The sequence below is a fragment of the Podarcis bocagei genome (assembly GCF_964188305.1).
Source record: "Podarcis bocagei genome assembly, chromosome: Z".
NCBI classification, from domain to species: Eukaryota; Metazoa; Chordata; class Lepidosauria; order Squamata; family Lacertidae; genus Podarcis; species Podarcis bocagei.
The window spans coordinates 31,314,574-31,334,153 of NC_138140.1; the positions used below are offsets into that span (position 1 = coordinate 31,314,574).

The 19,580-nt window shown below is 45.4% G+C and overlaps 1 protein-coding gene and 2 long non-coding RNA genes across 3 annotated transcripts in view; 2 read left to right on the top strand and 1 right to left on the bottom strand.

Annotated features, from left to right (window-relative positions):
• The window catches only part of LOC308579300, a 93,219-nt gene extending 82,297 nt beyond the window's left edge, over positions 1 to 10,922 (bottom strand). Inside the window, exons 1-2 of the long non-coding RNA XR_014004392.1 lie at positions 10,644 to 10,922; positions 9,949 to 10,060 (exon numbers count right to left, since the gene is read on the bottom strand). This is a non-coding gene — a long non-coding RNA (uncharacterized lncRNA). The remainder of the gene's footprint in view (positions 1 to 9,948; positions 10,061 to 10,643) is intronic.
• Positions 1,879 to 6,844, top strand: LOC308579316. Its single transcript, XR_014004409.1, has 2 exons — positions 1,879 to 2,375; positions 6,670 to 6,844. It is a non-coding gene; the product is annotated as an uncharacterized lncRNA (long non-coding RNA).
• Positions 10,923 to 12,046: 1,124 nt separating the features above from the next.
• Positions 12,047 to 17,467, top strand: POU3F4 (POU class 3 homeobox 4). The gene has a single exon (XM_081180194.1). It carries the CDS (start codon positions 12,100 to 12,102, stop codon positions 13,201 to 13,203), a length of 1,104 nt encoding a protein of 367 aa, XP_081036320.1. The 5' UTR covers positions 12,047 to 12,099; the 3' UTR covers positions 13,204 to 17,467.
• The last annotated feature ends 2,113 nt before the right edge of the window (positions 17,468 to 19,580 follow it).

Below are 19,580 nucleotides of genomic sequence, written 5' to 3' on the forward strand. Positions count from 1 at the left end.
TTCATTCATTCATTCATTGGAAAGGCAGCTCTGCCAACGACACTCACTCTGTCTGGCTCATAAGTCCTCCTAGCTCGAATTAATCCCTGGAAGAAATAACAAAAGGAAGCGTCCAAGAGCAAAGAAGTACCTAGAAGAGATCCAAAATGAGAAGATACCCTACGGGTCTCTTTCCTAAAAAGCCGACCCACGCGCTGGTCGACCTGGCTATGAAGCGGAGAATGCCGATTTACAGTACCCAGCTCCTAAACTCCTTTTGGGGGGACGAAATGCAACCTCTGTCTCCCAGAGAACACCCCAAGCCTTGAAAACCCCACTGGTTTACATTTGCAAGTTAAATGAAGCGTACTTAAGATTCCTTGCACAACACCCTGGATCATGCACCCATTTCCCTGAAAGGTGCCTACTGTCTATCACTAGAAGGAATCATCTTAAAACCGGTAAAAAGAAATTCCTTCCAGCAAATCTGATTTTGGCTGTGGGTGTGCGCGTGTAACGTAGCAATCGGCTTCCGTATAATTTGTAGCGGAATTGTATTGGAATAGCACTTTTTCCTAAGGTGTTTCGAATGGCTCGACCATCAGTTTTTTTAAAAAAACAGGAGTTTCAAGTTTAACTGGCTTTCCACTGTGTCTCCCCGTCTCGTGTCTCAATGAGATTGTAAGCTCCTAGGGACAGAGGTCCTTTAAAGCGCCCCATACATTGATATAACATAACAATAACATTTACTTTTCTTATCTCGATTCCTCTTCCCACCCAAGTAAAAGTAAAATCCTAAACGGAGGAGAGAACAGGGGAAAGGAGGAAAGCATTTTTCCCCTTAAACTTTCTAAAATTGCAAAACGAAAACAAAAGCTTTATAATCTCCTTCCACAACTGAAGGGGATACACCTATCCCGCTTCTAAAACAAAAACAAACAAACTTCCTGTTCTCAGACCCTACTAAGAGCACAGTTTAGGTCCCTACTACGCAATGCAAGGCAAGGACTGGAGGTGTGAGACTGGAACAACTAGGAGAAGCCAATTTACTCCTTTAAAATTGGATAATTCGATCAAAATGTGTCTGACAGATCAACCACCCAGCTCACATTCAAAGTAATTGCCTGTGCAGCCGCCCGACACTCTCGCGTGTTTACTCGGGAAGAAGTCCCGCTGAGTTCAATGGAGTTACTATTAAGTACGAATGAGGATATAGCGACGCTCTTTCAGAGTTCCACTGAATCCCAGTGAACGAGGATGGGTTAAAAAAGATACCAGCTAAAAGATTGTAACCCTAAACGCCCTAAACCCATATTAATTCGGAAGCAAGACCCACTGGCTTTACTTCCCGGTAAAACTGTGCATAGGATGCCGGCCTAGCTTGAAAGAAAGTCATTTTGACTAGAAAAGGACCTATTTTAATATCAATAAGCATCACATCATCCAGGTGAGTGTCCATAGTTCTTCCAATCCTAAATACACTCAAACTGCAATTCTGTTTATGTCTGCTCAGAAGGAAATCCAATGGGGCTTACTTCCAGGTAAGTGGATATAGGATTGCATTTAAAACTGACTTACACCTCTTAGGCTACATTCTTATGCGCGCTGAAACCCACTGAGGTTGACAGCCAAGTAAGTGGGCGTAAGATTGCATCTAAAATTGACTTAGGCATCCTAGGCTACAATCCTATAAACGCCCAGCTGGGGGAAAATGCCAATGAAATCAGCAGAAGTCACTTCTTAGATATATTTTATGAGTAGGTGAAGTATCCTATACATTGTATAGGAAAGCCCTGTCAGGACGGCCAACCCCGTGAATTTAGAGACCCTTTCTTCTGAGCGAGCATGTTTAGGATCGCTCTTTAAGTGTGCGCTCTTGTAAAGGGTGCGGGGTGCGTCATGCCTTCCCCTTAACCATTAGTTTCCTCTAACACCCTTTTTGATCTGAAATATTTCCACCTTTCTCTAGGGCTGGCTGTCCGTGCAATCCAGGAATGCCATCCCCCCAAAAAACCTGTATAAGAATATGGAACACGTTCAGGCTTCTAGATGCGGCACGATAAGCATGCAAGGATCGTTGTATTGTTAAATTATGCGTACAATGACATGAGGTTCGAAAATAGATGATAGATAGATACTCGTCGAGTCTTCTTTTTACACACACGCGCGAGAGAGAGAATACATGTATATTCGGATGCTACAGTTTAAGACAACAGATATTTGATAGCAAGTGAGAACTCCGCAGGTGTGGCGGGCTACCATAACCGCTCAAGGGCGTAAACTGGCTTCCTAACAGGAGTTTACTACAAATCAGGAGGGCAACAGTCAACGGCGAAAGAAAGTGTGTTGGGGGGCAAGGGAAGAGACAATAGTGAGCGCCCGGTCCAGGACACCAGGTAAGTGCTACCGAGAGGTGAAGCTTACAAACTATATCCACCCCTTTCTTTCTTGCCCCTCCCCCCCAATTTTGCTTTTCGGTGGGTGTGAAGAGAACACACCGTCACTTGGATTGCGGTGGAGTGGGAGCGGACTGGAAAATGACACCAGGTTCTAGATTTTGAGGGGAGTTTGAATATCCCTTGTATCTAGAAAAACACCTGCAGAAGGAAAGGAGCAGATCCACAACAGTAAAAGGGAAAGAAAGAAGCAAGTCATGTCCCTGGAGGGAAGGAAGGGTTTAGTAGAGAGTGCGGAAGGTGACGAGCTTTGGCAGATGGTTAGAGGTGTCGGTGATGTCTCTCAAGAAAAAAAAGCCCATCATGTTGTCCCCAGCCTAGGTAAAGTGGCTAGTTGATTTTGAGGCAAGGAAAGACAGTTCTTTTGCCCACCCGTGGCACAAACTTCGCTTTCTCATTAGTGGCTTCGCTGATGCCCTACTCGCCCCCTCTTTCAATAAAATAAAATTAAAAATAGGTTGAACTTAAATGGACTGGTGGGTGCTTTGGGGCCGCAATTCCAAGCCCCACCAGTGAGACGAACTTAAGTGAAAACTCTCGCGATGTGCGTTGTATACTGAATGCTAGTGGTTGTGGTGAAGCCCTGCTCGATCGGATCTAATCGATCATCCTGTTCAGGGACCAGCCAGGCAGCCAACAACTTCAATGTGAAGGAGACAGTCGTCCCACCCCGCCACCATCTACTAATGAGAATGACTGCTGCTGAATCTGGTGTAACTCTCCAACGATCTGACTTCACCCACGAAGGCGCACTCTTTCATTGTCCATTGAGCCAGACAGATGCCATCCAATTGCCACTGACAAAAGGATACAGACCCCCTTTTTTTTACAGCTCGCACAAATATACACGGAACACCCTTTTCGAATTAAAACACACAGTCTCGCGAGAGCAAGGAACAGCGATTTTATATTTTACGAAAAGAAGTCGCTAGTCCTCATGGTGACAGGGTGGAAAATATTTAAAAGTAGAACCACCTTGAGGAAGGTGGAGCCATATCACATCCCGGCAGGAGGCCTAAATTGGTGGAACGCTCAGGCCCCGCCTATTCAAAGAGGACTATTAATTTGGAGAGCTGCTATCTTCCAAAGTGTGAGACGACGTGGCAAAAGGGGAGCCCCAATGGAACTTTGCGTTTTTGTCTGTTCCGTTCATCAAGCTTTTGTTTGAGATCTGCCGCCGCTTCCAGCGCAGAAGATCCATTGTCTTGATTTGTGCTCGAGAAAATCCCCCCCCCTGCGCGCGCGCGCCCCGCTTCTCCTCCCCTTTCGGTTCATACACATAGTCTCCCCCTATTGCAATTGTAGGATTATTTATTTTTAAAACTCAACACAGGGGCGGGGAGAAAAGCTTAAACATTTCCCTTAAGTAAAGAGGAGGTTGTGTTAGCTCAACAAGGCTCCAATCCTAAACACAGTTCTTGAAAGCACACACCCTACAGAATACTGCGAGGTTTACGGTACATCCGAATAGATGTAAATCTACTCTTTAGAAATTAGTCATTTACATGGAAGCTACTTTCATTGAAACCAATATATCACTATTTTCTGAGACTATGTATTTGGGATGTATAATTCGTATGCATGACAGACACACTTCTTCCTCTGTTTTACGCACACTGTTGATGTCGTTGTTGTTGCTAATTTGTTAAGGTACCCAAAGGGGAGATTTTTAGAAACCATGTTGGTAAACGAGTCCCTTTATGGATATAAATCCGGGGTCTACTAATGTTCTGCAGCCTTTGTACCCTTATTCAGGACTAAGTCCATAATTCTGAACATGACGAAGGGTACTGCGGACTTGAGTGCGACACAGCTGAAGACGAGGGGGCCCGAAGTCATCCCTTTTGGGGAGATGGGAATTATTTTTGCCTCTTTTTTAAAAAAAAATCCAGGCAAGGCTACACTGAAGAACCAACTCTGACTACAGTAGTCACTTCCTGAGCGCTTTTACAAATGCAACTTACTCCGTGTACATATTAGAAAGCAAATTGCACTAGAAATAAGTTGTAGTTCAGTAACATTTTAGTAATACCTAGAGATGGATAAGGGGGACGGGAGTTGAATTCTTCTAAAAACAATTTACCGTCCAAGGGCTCAGCTGTGGACCCCTGAAATGTTTCAGACGGCTGACCAGTTCCCACGACCAGATGCTTCTGAACTTGGATGTTAAGGAAGAAACCAGGACTAAGGCTGGTCGATTGTTGGAATTCATCTATGACCTTATAAAGTAGCTTTCCCCCATCCTCCCTCTTTTTATTTTATTTTATTTTTAAAAAGTATTTATTTATTTAATTATGCACTGAAGAGGCTGGTAAAATGTGTTGAAGAAAGAACGAACGAACTTGGGTTTCTAAAGCTGGCCAAGCGAGGAAATTAACAGCATCCGATTTAATGAGCGACCAAATCGAACTGTTTTGTGGAAGCCACCCCTCTCCAATTCACTCATACACGCGAATGATCCTTCGGACTACACACACACCCATTTTCAGGGTGAAATAAATAAATAACTCCCCCAGCCAACGAATTAAATCCGCTAGTCCCATTTGAAAACAAACCACAACCCCCGCGCCTCTCCTAAAGTACACAGGAACATCCAAACTTTTCAGGTGGGAACACAGATAGGTACACACGGGAGATGAACCAAGTGGAACCAGTACACGTGTGTGTGTGTGTGTGTGTGTGCGCGCGCGCGCGCAGTGAGGTGGGGCAAAAATAAACTGGCGGGTTGGGGGGGAATTTGAGGGAGAGCGGGGAGCAGATTAGATTCTATCTTATTTACCTTGCAATTTCTTCTGCCAAGGTGAGGAGATGCAACAACAGCCACTATAGCAACAACAATAATAATAATATCAAAATGATCACTCCCTCTTCCAGTATCCCGAACGCAGAATCAGCTCATGTGTGGGCATACAACCAAACGCCATCGAGGTTAGAAGTGATTGGGAGGGACAAGCGCCCCCCAAACAAGAAGCTCAACCCCTCACCTCCCCCCCCCCACACGCTTGCTCACCCCAACACATTGTTGGACTTATATAATTAACATCCACTGCTATTTTTCCTTCGGAGCTCTTTACACCTGTGACAAAACTCGCCCACCCAGAAATATACTTTGCCTCGTCTGTAGCCAGTGGGAAGTGGGGGGGGGGGGATATTGCCAAAGATTCCTGGAAGGGGTTAATCTTTGATCGCGTTCCCCACACTCTACCTTCCCTTCTCCGCCGCCCCCTGCTCTTCCTCCGCTGCTGCATCTGAGTCTAGAGGAGTAAAATGCAAGGTGCCTCTCTACCCCCCCGCCCCCCAAAACAGCAGAGACTAAAAAATATTAGGGGGAGAAAGAAAGGGGGGAGAGAAAGGAATTTTTTGCTAATTGGCTAATATCTTTCTCCAGTGCTCCTCCAATTCTTCTTCTCCTTTTCGCTCTCTTTTCTCTTTCTTCCTCTCCCCCTCCCACCCCATAAACTCTGATTTCGTTTTAAAACCTTGCTTTCGCTTGTTGCAGGGAGAGTACCGGGGCTGGAGCGTGGCTAACCTTTCTAGCCCTGTGGAAAGTGCGGGACAACAAGAAAACAAAAACAAACCTCTCTCCCCTGTTTAAGAAACAGTTAAACACTCTCACTCTTTCTCGCAGCCTCCTTCCCCAGCCTCCTTTTGGCTGTCCCTTTTCCATACTCTTATTTTCCCGGTGGGTTCTCTCTCACAAACACACTCACATTCACACACACACACACACACACACACACACACACACACACAAAAGGACACACTTGTTTCCCACCAAGCGTCTCTTCACAAGTCCCAGCCTTGCCTCTAAAGCGAACTTGGGCGAAAAGGTGAAATTTTCTTTATAGAGGTCGCGACCTCGCCTCGCTGCCTACCGCTCGCAGCTTCATGCTGTATTAAGCACAGTCAAAACTGCACCCTTGGAAGTGGGGGGGGGGAGAGACCCCCTTCCCCTCCGCCCTCAACAACATCCCGCGCCTCCGCTCTTGGAATTGAGTAGTATCTGAAAAAGTTGCAACTAAATACCACCACCAAAATCTCAGCATTTGCAGGGAAGGGGTGTGTGTGAGGAGAGACAGAGGCGGCGAGGGTCGTCTGTGCGTGTGTCCCACCTCCTTAGGAAGAGAGAGGGAGAGAGGTTCGAGGGACTCGAGAGAGATGATATCTCCCACAATTGTGTGGGTTATAATTATATTGCAATCTGTTACTCTCAGTATCTGTCTCTCTTCCGCAGGAGAGAAAAACACAGCATGAGAGAGAGCGCCTCTGGGGTCATCGATCACACAAGTTCAACGGCTGCAATCCTAAACACACCCCGGGTAAGAGTGTGTAACACAGCAGGCCTTACTCTGGAGTAAAGACGCAGGGGATTGCAGCCTTAAGACTACGAGGAATTGTTTTTTGCATTATGAACCGCCTCCGGTGATTTGCAGTAAATATATAACTCGCACACGCGCACGCAGACACCCCCCGCAGACACTCGCTCACAGTAGTAACAAGAAGGGATTTCCTATCTGATAAAAATCAGTGGTGCTGGACCGCATGTTAAACCTCCATCCCTGGGCACCCATCTACAATATGATCCAGATCCCTTTAGACTGCTCCTTTCAAGTAATTGTGCGTTCTAAAAGTCATACACATCTCCAGGAGAGGTGAGGGACGGGAAAGAATGGAAACCTCAGTTCCAGCCTATTCGGGTTTACTCAGAAGTAAGTCTGAGAAGTAAGCATGCTCAGGACTGCAAGATTTACGCAGCAATCCTAAAGACACTTAACCTGGGAGTGAGGCCCGCTGAATTCAGTGGAATTGCGCGATCAAGCTTCGTGACCGCCTCGCTCGCTGGCAACTTGTCTTCCAATCCGATATACTCCTTTCCCCACGCAAGAATATTACGCACCTTTAAAAAGCAAGACGGAAGTGTGTGCTTAAGGGGGGGGGGGTCCCAGCAACAGTGCGAGCTGAGAATTTGTTTGTTTGTTTGTTTGTTTAACTTGGACTGTCAAGTGTGTGTGTGTGTGTGTGTTTGGAGCGAGCGAGAGGGAGCCAGAAGAGGACTTTATTTTACAGACACCTCTTCACTTTCAACACAAACAAACAAATAATCATATAAACAAACAGAAACAGCCTCTCGCTCGCTCGCTCGCTGGTTCGCTCTCCTTCTATAGCAACTTCTCTTTTGCCTCCCAACAAGATGGGATATTTCTTTCTTCTTTTTTCCCTAGAGCTATTCTTACTCGGGCTTTATCCCTGCCATGAAGGGACCGAAGCGGGGTTGGGTGGCGGAGGGGGAGGGGAAAGAGGGATTAGATATGAAAATAAAGTTATTTCTGGTTGGCGGTGGGCCGCGGTGCGTGGGGGGGTGGGGGGAGTCCGAGAAGCCCAACGGGCTTTAAAAAGAAGAAAACGTTCGTATTAACAATTATGATGGCAATAATAATAACAACAACACAGATTTGATTCCTTTTCATTCCTCCGTTTTTTAAAAAAGGTCTCTCTCTCTCTCTCTCTGGAGTCTATGGGGGGGAAGGGAAAAATAAGTGACAAATTCTTGCAACAGTTACTCTGCGTGTCCTTAAAAAGTAAAACTCTCTCATGTTCAGACGGGGTCGGGTCTATTGAATGAGGTCCTTTTATTCTGCATGGGGCGATGGATTTGCGGCTCCGCTCTCGCCTTTATGCTTCTCTCTATGGAAACCTGGATCATGGGGAGAAATATGCGGAGCTGAATAGAGCCGAGCAGCAGAAAGGAGCGCCTGAGAGCAGCATCTGTTACACTCGGGAAGTTAGACTGACAGGAAAGCGCTAAAGAAACCCTCTCAAGCAGATTAGGAGGCAAAAGCGAGAGGGGAGGGGAGGGGTGCAACTCCAAGCGGATAAAAAACACTCCAGAAAGAGAAAGTGTGGAGGCGGAGGGGGTGTGGGGAGAGAGAGAGAGAGAGAAACCAAAGGATATCTTCCCATTAATCTGAGGCAGAACATGATACTGTATGATGCCTGCACATTTTGATTTTTTAACATTATTTGTTATATTGGTCTAAACAAAGCCATTTTCTGAGCTTGATTTCACCAGGCCTGTTTCTGAGAGGTTTTCTCTCCCCACTTTTGGGGAGAAAGTGCGCTCCTAGCCAAGTTCATTTAGAAGTTCGAGTGAGGAAGGAAGAAAAAGATAATCGATCCGTCCTCCTCCTCCCCACTCCCGGCGATCCCCAAACATGTCAAGGAGGTAAAGGCTTATACTGGGTTTCCTGGTTGCCTCTCCAGCATCCTTAAAATGAGTTGGTTTGGGAGTAAAGAGCAGGGGGCCTCCCTACCCCCGCGTGCGGGCTGTCAAAGGATTGACCTTCCAAGTCAATTGGTATGGGTGGTGGTGGAAGAGAAACTAGTCTACCCTAGGCGCGCTTACTCAGAAGTAAATCCCTGCGGTGTTGAATACTGCTTTTCCTCCCAAGCAAGCTTGCAGCCTAACAGAACAATCACATGTAGAGTCTCTCTCTCTCTCTCTCTCTCTCTCTCTCTCTCTCTCTCTCTCTCTCTCCGTCCCCTCTATTGTGTTCGGTTACATTTACTCCCTTAGTGTTGCAGCGGACATCATCCTCCGTTTGCAACAGTGCTGCTTAACTGTGTTGGGGATCGGTGTTGGTAATAGCTAACTGCTTTATGATTCCCTCCTCTTCTTGTAAAGGCACCCTAAAACGATGAAGGTTTGGTTTAAAAATCGTACAAAAGAGAGGGCGAAGGTTGTTTTGTGTTTGGTTAGGTTAGGTTCCAGTTTCACTTATTTAGCTTTCTAAATAGACCATCAGAAATAGAGTGGATCCGATTTTCAATATGGTATTAGGCTGGCTGGGTTTCATTCCTGCCTTGCTACAGATTCTCTCTCTCCCCCCCGCCCCCCCCCCGCGCGCAAAAAAACTGGCCCTTTCTGTCTTTTCAAATTATTCTCCCAACCCAGTGGGGAGAATAGTCTTGCTTTTACAGCTACACACCCAATTTCTTACAGATTATTTTACGGATCCAGCAAGGACCACAGTGTACCACGCGAGGAAATAAGTGGACCCTCAATTGCCAGTAACTGTACTTTTCCCAAAAATTGCTTCCACGCTTCGAAGAAGAAGAAGAAAAGACTGTCGAAACCAAAACGGCAGAACCTCTTCACCACAGTACCGTCTCCCAGTACCCCCTCCCAGCAATCAGGAATTTTTAAATATATATATATATATATATATATATATATAAAAATGGAAGTTTCCCAACTTCCTCAATATATTTAAACCTATGCAACTTTTATTTCAAACTTTAACCAAAAAAAGCATGAAAGCGAACAAATCTTGCATTCAGATTTCCTATCCATTGATCTAGACTTGGAAACTGCTGAAAAATTACCAGTAGTTGTTTTATCCTATTTTTTAAAAAAGGAAAAGGTGCAGCTCAAATGAGAGAGAGGGAGGGAGGGAGGGAGAGAAGGAAAGGAAAGGATAGAGAGAGAGAGATGTGGAAGGAAAAAAAAGCTCACCTTGTTTAGGGCGATATTTTCATTTTCTTGAATTTTTCTCCAGATCTGTCTTCCTAGAGAACTTAATGCCTTAATGACTTTCGGGTAGCTGCAAGCCCTTCTTTTATTTCTGCTAAATATATGAAAATGTATGCAAATTTAAATCAAGCTTAACCTAGGAGCTCCTGCAATATATTTAATGGAATTTCAAACCAATAAGGGAACTGTGATGCAGCGTTCTGTAAGTGCAAATATAATTATGCAGCTAGGTTACCTCCGAAATTATGCACGGAAAGGTCATTAAAAAAAAAACTTCGGAGATCCTTGTTCTTTTCTTTTCGAATGTATTAGGGTTTAATTTTCTCAGCTGGAGTACTGCAACAAAATCTAAACGCTCCGATTTCTGCTCTCCAGCTAAAACATTTGCAAGAGGAACACACAACAGACTGTATTGTTGCTATTGTTGTTGTTATCATTGTTATTATTGACATAATAGACTGAAAAGGAACATTAAGGGGAGAAAGAGCAGCAACCTTCCATCCCCCCCCCCTTTATTTCTCATTGTTTCCCCTTCTTATGCTTTGACATTCCTCCTTATTACCTAAAGCCACGTTTTCAGGAATAAGCTTATAAAACAGACAGCAATACCTTACAGCTTTATGTCAAAGGTAAGGGAGGGTTAGGGTTAGCAGAAAACAATTCTAATTTATTCAAACCGTTTGCCAGATTTTGCGTGTGTGTGTTCTGTATTTTGGAAAGGCGTGGAGAAACGAAGCCACTATAACCTCCTGAGTGTATCTAGGAAGGAGGAGAGGGGTTTTCTTGGCACCCGGGGCTGCAAGACGTGCGTCTCTCCTCCTGTCGCGCCACCACAAGTTGTGTGCTTTTCTGTCACAGGCTCCGAGAGGCTTGGAAAGTTGCAGAGCTTGTTGTTAGGGAGCGCGCGGTTTCCCAATTGCTGGGGAGGGGTGGGGGGTGGAGAGGAGGCAGCCGAAGCGTCGGGATGACCAGGGCGACTGTGGAAGCAAACTTTGCACCACCCAACTTAAGGCGAATGGCAGGCAGGATTTGCATTTCAATCAGGCAGCGGGTTAACTGCTGATTTACCAACCAGTTAGCTCAGTGGAAAGGAAACAAATGACTCTCTGAAAACTAGCTTCTCTCTCTCTCTCTCTCTCTCTCTCTCTCTCTCTCTCTCTCTCTCTCTCTCTCTCACACACACACACACACACACACACACACAGAGAGAGAGAGAGAAAGAGCTGTTGTGTCATTTCTCTTTCTCTGTGTGTATGAGTATGCAACATACCCAAAAGTATGACAACAGTGTCATGTAAGTGTTCGTCTGATATTCCCTCTCTCATACACCAAGTTTCCTAGGCAAGGTGTAACTTTTGAGGCGCCGGGGAGATTGACTTGAGACAGTTTTGTTTATTTTGTTGTTGTCCCCCGCTACCCCCAACCCCTTAATCTCCCAGTTGCTTTCAGACTGACTTCGAAATGTTAAGAGGGATTTGGGGTATAGATTGTGTTAAGGAGAAGCTGTCCGTCTTGAAGATGGGTATTTAACCTCCCTTCGCCTGCCCCCTCCCAAGTTTTCCAGGAAAGGGGTCTATACCTGGAATTAATCAATACAAATTTAAACCATGCCCTCGCATTCCCTTGCCTCCTCCTTTCCCTTCCTCCCACCTCTTTCCCTTTCTTCTTCTCCTAATAAGATCTAAAAAATGAAGTAGCGGCGGCAGAAGGGCAGATGGGGAGGTGGGTGGGCTGAAATAAATGATATTGTCCTGCAGCGGCGAAAGGGTTAACCCATTGAATCGTGGGCAGCCCGCTCGCGGCAGCCAATGGTACCTGAAGATTGATTCACTTCCTGCTTCCAGACTCCCTCGTTTTAACCCTTCTCCGCCTGCAAGCTTCTTCGTCTCCCTCTTTCTCTCTCTCTCCATCCCCCCACCCTTTTGGACGGGCTCAGAGCCAGCCTCTTTGGCGAACTCTCATTGGTTGCGGCGCCCACTTCCCGGCGGGAAGAGGCTCTCGGATTGGCCGCCGGGGCTGTCCGTCAGCATGCGGTTGCTGATTTGGCTCCCTTTAGGCTGGGTAGATGTCAAAGGCTGAACGCATCTCCCTTTGCCACATTATAACTAGTAGGGGGAATCCTGAGCATCAAGCATGGCTACTGCGGCGTCGAATCCCTACAGCATCCTCACTTCCAGCTCTTTGGTCCACGCAGAATCGGCGGGGATGCAGCAAGGAAGCCCATTCCGGAACCCCCAGAAACTTCTCCAAAGTGACTACTTGCAAGGGGTCCCCAGCAATGGGCACCCTCTGGGGCACCACTGGGTGACCAGCCTGAGCGACGCAGGCCCTTGGTCGTCCACCTTGACCGCCAGCCCTCTGGACCAGCCCGACGTGAAGCCAGGGCGGGAAGACTTGCAGCTGGGGGCCATCATCCACCACCGCTCGCCTCACGTTAGCCACCACTCGCCCCACCACACCAGCCACCCCAGCGCCTGGGGGGCCAGCCCGGCTCACAATTCCTCGCTCACGTCGAGCGGGCAGCCTCCGCCTCCTCCCTTGAACGTCTACTCTCAAGCGGGCTTCACGGTCAGCGGGATGTTGGACCACGGGGGTCTGACGCCCCCTCCGGCTTCGGTCACGCCGCAGGCCATGCACCAGGTGCTGAGGGACACCCCGGACCACGGCGACCTGGGCTCCCACCACTGCCAGGACCACTCGGACGAGGAGACACCGACGTCGGACGAACTGGAGCAGTTCGCCAAGCAGTTCAAACAAAGGAGGATCAAGCTGGGCTTCACGCAAGCGGACGTGGGTTTGGCGCTGGGCACTTTGTACGGGAACGTCTTCTCTCAGACGACCATCTGCCGGTTCGAGGCTCTGCAGCTGAGCTTCAAGAACATGTGCAAGCTTAAGCCACTGCTGAACAAGTGGCTGGAGGAGGCCGACTCCTCGACGGGGAGCCCCACCAGCATCGACAAGATCGCGGCGCAGGGCAGGAAGCGGAAGAAGCGGACCTCCATCGAGGTGAGTGTCAAAGGGGTCCTGGAAACGCATTTCTTGAAGTGCCCCAAGCCGGCGGCCCAGGAGATCTCGTCTTTGGCGGACAGCCTCCAGCTGGAGAAGGAGGTGGTGAGGGTTTGGTTTTGCAACAGACGGCAAAAGGAGAAGAGGATGACGCCGCCAGGGGACCCGCCGCAGCCGCACGAGGTTTACTCTCACAGCGTGAAAACAGACGCCTCCTGCCACGATCTTTGACTATGAAGGACCCACTCGGGAACTGGGCAGCGGCGCGGATCCTATGGGTGTGACATTCATCCCCCACTCCTCCTCCTCGCCCTCCTTTTTCTTGCGTTCTTCTTTTTCTTCTTCTTTTTCCGACCCTGCCCAAACCAGGATTTTATTATTATTATTATAATTATAATAATTATTATTATTATCGGTAACTTTACCTTCATCAACCCTTCAGGACAACATCAACCCGGCCACGACATTAAGAAAATGAAAAGAATAGTTTATAATACATACCTCCTCCCCACCGCCATTACCCCCCTCCACCCCGCTGCTCATTCCTGGCAGCACATATACTTATTTATATGTCTATAGTTATCTTGTTTTTCTTCTGTTTCTCTATCTATCCAACTTTCCCCACCCCCTCGCCGATTTTCTGTGGTAAACATCAAGGCTTTAAAAAAAAGAAATCTCCGATACGAAGACAACAGAACAAATGCATTGTCTCTCTCTTTCCATATAGATATATACACAAAACGTGCCTATGAATAACCTTTCAGCGCCTTGGTCTGATCCGATGTATTTCAGGTTTTGGGGTATATTTTTTTTTTTGTTTTCGCTTTAGCTTGGCTGGACTTGGCTTTGCTCGTTCCTAAACCAGACTTTCTGTATAGCGGCCTTCAGAAGGCCGGGGGTGATACACTACAACCTGTAGGTAACATTTGTGACCTAAAATTGGAGGAACCCCATTGATCAGCTCCTCCTCCCCTCTCCCCTTGCAGGTCACTGGTTTTCTGTAAAGGGGGGGAGGAGGAGGCAAGGGGAAATGTATTCTAATTTTCCCAACCCCCATTAGAGGGGGGTGGAATCTGGAACCTCTCTTTTCTAAGCCCCAAAGGCAGAAACAAGAGATGACTAGTCAGAAAATCTGATTTTCTCAACCCTTCTTTGTCTCGCCCTTTCAGATATATTTAAATAACTTTCAGAATTAAATAACGTCAACATGGAAATTCTCTAAAAGACGACTCCTACTGGCCCCCCTCCATATCCTTCCCCATCCATCCCCGTGCCTGATTTTGGCTTGTCTAAACAAAGATCGAACATGGAAACATCACCAGAATAACTTATATATGTTTGAAAGGCCGGCCTTTCCCTGGTCTCTAGCTCTTCGACAATGTTATATATATATATATACACACACACACACGACAGGATCCATCCTGGTCGACCCCTGGAGCTACGGTTTGTAGTCAAACCCGTTTCCCGTCCAACGCTTAGCTTCGGAATAAATCGGTTTACCCGCGTTTCTTATCAAAAGTCAAAAGGAAAACAGCAAGGGTTGAAATTAATAATGGGTATGGGAGGTGGTTGGGTCGAGGTGGGGGGAAAGGCAGTAAGGAATTGGGTTGTGGTTTTTACTGATATGCTGCAGATCTGGTCAAAAGCGTTTTGTTATTAAGTTGTATTTTTTTAAAAGAGTTCCCCCAAAGCAAATAAAATGCTATTTTGCTTGTAGATTCTTCCCTCCCCTTCCATGCCTGTCATTGGATATAGCTCCCCTCCATTTGTGGACGTGTGTGTTTACAAAGGCGCACATTATAGGGGTGTGCAGGCACACACAAACACGCTGTACAAACAGACGCATTGCCCATTGTTTGTCTACGGACACCTAGGCAGGACCAGAATGTGTATATTTTACACGTTTACATGTCTTAAGCGAATACACACGGAAACCTGGCACAACGAGGCACCGCAGTTGTTTGTATAGGTGCTTTACAGACATCTAAGTATATATAGATATATATAGTTATACTACTAAAAAAATCCAGAGTATTGTGCCTACCCATCCATCACTACTCTGTCGGACACACCTATCGATATAATATGAAAGGAGCCCTAGGTGCAAATCTGCAGCTCTGGAATGATGTAAAAACAACGCCAGTTTAATTATGGAAAAGGACCCCCCCCCATTTCCCGCCCCCGTTTTCAATCCAAATTCTTCTCAAGCATAAACAATGTTCATTTCCATATTTTCCCTCTGGCAAGCCGGAATATGCGCTTAATATCCCAACAATGAAGACCCCGCTTTCTGCCAACTTTATATTAAGGAAAAAAGAAAAAGAAAATACCTGTACAGTTTTGTATATTCTAAACGTTTTTGGGAAGTTAGTAATTTAAAAGGGGGGGGGGAGAGATCATTTAGATTATTCATTTAGTAACTGATGTATAATAAACGCTATTTTCATTAAAGGTTGCTTTTTCAACTATTTTATTCCAAATTGCCTATCGCAGTTGCCGACAATTATTTATTTTCAATAAATTCCTCATTATGTTTTAAAAAAAAAGTCAGAAAAATAATTATATATATATATATATCCTCGAAGCGGCTGTCCAGGGAAGGAAGGCGTAAACATAAAACGATTCGCTTGTGATGTTTGTTTGTCAACCACTTTTAGTCAAAGGGGGGGGGGGTTATATTGACGCAATATTTTATTGTTGTACAGACGCACACACACAAAAGGTCTGAATAAAACATTTTTACAGGTTAAAAGAAGTTGCGTTATTTGTGTGGTGATAAAAAAAGAAAGAAAGAAACCCGGGAAACTTTACAGAAAAATAAAAATAAATAAACTTCTCGGCCCCCGCCCCCTTCCAATATGCTTTACGGCCTTGCTCTTTTAAAAATATTTCTTGTTGTTGTTAATTATTATTTAGGGTTAAAGGGTTAGACTTTAATAGAGAAGAGCCAGCTTTTTTGCGTTCAAATTCCCAGCCGCCCTTTCAATCCTATGTGAAATCTGTTGTTGTTGTTTTGTTTTGTTTAAGAAATCTGTCAATTTCCTCTCTCAGACAATATTGAGGCTAATATATAGCAAACTCTGTATCTATACCAGTCAGCTGGCAGGCCCTTCTAAGTCTTCCATCTTTGCTGGAGAAGGGAGAGAAAGGAGAGTCTCACACCCTTTTTCGACAGGGCAATGCCTTCCTGTTAAAGAGGTTGTTGTAGATCTCGGTTTCCTTAGGGTCATCCTAGTGGAGTCTTCCTGGTTTATTTGTTTGCTTTTCTTCTTCCGCCTCCTCTTTCCCTTTCTTTTTTAAAGCATGGGATGCAAATTTCCCTTTCCCAGGCAGGGCTAGTTAAGCTAATACAGTCAATTTCACATGTGATTGTGCAAAGCGATCCTTTTCTTTCGTTCGGTTTAAAAAATAAATAAATCTTGGGACGACATATGTTTCTTTGAGCACAATCTCTCTCTCTCTCTCTCTCTCTCTCTCTCTCTCTCTCTCTCTCTCTCCCCTCCCCCGTTTAAGAGGCAGCCTCAGAGATGCTGTTGGCTATGCAGCGACTTTAAAAAGGGTTCAGCTCCTCCTTGGACCAGCCGTTTGTAATTGACAACTGGGAAACACACAATGTAACTTTGCCTTGAATTTGAATGCACGAATGTATTCGCTGCCTGCGAATTATAATTTAAAACAGAGAAGCACATTGCAAAAGGGGGAGGGGGAAGGGGATGCTAAGTGTCTTTGTGAAGGCAGAGGCATTGGTTTGTTGGTTTTTATTGGTGTGTGTGTTTGTTTTCGTATGTGTGTGTGTGTGTCAGTACCTTATGAATTTGAAGCAGGGATGATTGTAGATGCCATCCAGGAAAATGAAGCCAGTATTATTTCCCCAACCCTACTTAATTTTGTAAATTAGTATTAAGTTAATATTTATCAGGCAGCCATGCAATATTTATTATTGTATCTTTATTCATATTGCACTTTTCAATATGGGGGGAAAAACAGTCTTTATTTTGTTTATTCTCAAAGCAACCCAGTTGTGCTCAGCTATCATGATATAAAATTTGCACAGATGGGCAACTTAAAGGCTTGGCAGCTTGGCCTGGGTTGCTTTGCATCAGATCCTGCTTTTACTTTAAAGTTATGCCCTATTGATTTGCTTCCAAGGACATGTGTTTCAGATCTGGGTGTCTGACCTATTAAAATAAGTATGAAAATGCTGCTTTAAATTTGACCACTCAAACTCAATTGGAGGGAGAGCTCCATAGAATGCATATTGCGTTTGCCACCATGAATTTCCAGTGGGTATGTGGGTAGAGCAACAAACATTTAATTCATGAAGCTCACTGGTCAACCTTGGGCCCTTCACGGTCTCTTAGCTGAACCTAACTCACAAGGTTGCTATGAAGATAAAACGAGAACCAGGAGAAACACGTGTACCATGCTGAGCTCCTTGCAGGATGTTGTTGCTGTTTTGCTATATTATTATTATTATTATTATTATTATTATTATTATTATTATTATTTATTACAGTAGTAGTAGTAACAGCATTTTGATGACAGTATCTTCTGCACTACAATTTACATCACCTAAAACTCCATTCTGTTTAAAGTACATCATGTCCTGCCCAGATGCAGAAATGGAGGCTACTGATGGACCAGTTCAGATGCTTGCCAGAGAAAAAGCGGTTTCTGCTTCTTTTGTTGCAATGCTTAGGTCAAAGATTGTAAATCACTTTGGGATGCCTCGTGGAAATATAATCTCCCACAGCCTCCAAGGTCTTGGTATCAATAAGTGTCCTTTTCCTGGCTCTAGATCCCCCAAAGCCTTTTAGATATGTCCAGAGAGTGATGATGGGGAGACAAGGTTTTCTGTGGACTTTCTCAAGGCTGCCCGCTCTTCCTTAGTCCCCTGATTTGAGCCATAAGTGTTGTGTGGGGCGTGGGGTGGTGGTGGAGGCTAGGAAGCAACAAACAAAACCCTAAAACAGACTACTCATTCATGCACTTTAAAAATTAATCCAGAAAGAATAGGCAGAGTGAATGAGCAGGGAAGACATACAGAAGATTTCCTTTAAGAACAGGCTTGATAAATTGCATTTTGGGATTATTGTTGTTTTTTGTATCAAATCGCCATACACACACACACACACACACACACACACATGTATATGACACACACAGCTTTTTTCATGGGGGGACGATGCTGGGGTACGCTTACCCCTAAACATTTTGTGAATCAAAGTTTGGCCTCATTGAGGGGTAGTATTTCAATATGAGTAAGAAAATGAGAGTTCCCCTAAACATATTTTTAGATTTCATATATATAAACACGCACACATATATGAATAAGAGAGAGATTTCCATGAAAGAAACCATACTTTTAATACTCATTTCTTGCTATCACATAAGGCTACAAGCAAAAACAAAACAAAGCAACAATCTAGCCATTAATTGAGATTGTGAGTCACCAGGCACGCAGACCCAGGGGTGAACTTCGGTCTTCCAAATTTCAGCATCGCCCTGTGCGAGCCCAACATTCGGCAACCCCCACCCATCACCTTCCATTCTGCTCAGTTCACTATGTCCTAGTTGTGACACCCTGTGGTGCCCTCTAGGCTTGGCACCCAATGCAGTGGAGCTGGTCACACTGCCCTAAATCTTCCTCTGGAAGGACTTTATTGCTAATTTTGTACAGCACTTTGCTTTTCTTATTAAGCTACAATGGAGTTAGGCTGGGCTTAGGCAATGGATGAAGGCTAAATGTATATATTTTAACTATATCGTTGTAAACATTCCCGCCCCCTGCCATAACTGTTATTCTACCTGTTTGTAATCTCTCCAGTCAATGGACAACAGGCAGACCTGTATTCTTCACAAATGAGTTCCATGAAGGAATACAGTTGTATATGGGGTGAATGAAGAAGAGCTTCCAGTGCTAGAAGTAAAAAAGAATGTGCATGTGGAAGGTTCCAGGTCATCTGCCATTAAAAAGTCTCCAGCAGCAGGTGATGGAAAAGACCTGGAGACCCTGGGGAGCCACTGCCAATCAAAGTAGACAATACTGCCCTGGGTTAACTGTTTAATCTGGAACAAGGCAGGGATGCAATTCTGCATGCACATCACCGTATACATATTATTTTATCTCCTTACATTTGCATCCCACCTTTCTTCCACGAGGGAACCCAAGGTGGTAAACATGTGGTTCTTGCCAAGGTAACAGGCTAAGTACCTCTACACCCAGGGGTGTTTAGTGCCTATTGTGACTGGTTCAGAGGAATTCAGGGAGACCAGGAGACCAGCAGTAGGTGTTAGCACTAGAGCCAATGACAGGCAGAGCCACCCCCTGATTGGTTATAAGTAAGATAAGAAGGCAGGTAGGAGAAGGCTGGGTGAAGGCAGATTGAGGTTGGTGGGACAGTGTCCCAGTCACTCTAATGGACTAGTGTCTGCAAGGTTGTCTCCTGGGCTCTATCTCTAGCTCACAAGTCAAGGGTCCCCCACTCACCAATTTACCGTATTTTTTGCACCATAACACTCACTTTTTTCCTCCTAGAAAGTAAGGGGAAATGTCTGTGCGTGTTATGGAGGAAATGCCTACGGGTGGCATACCTACGGATTTT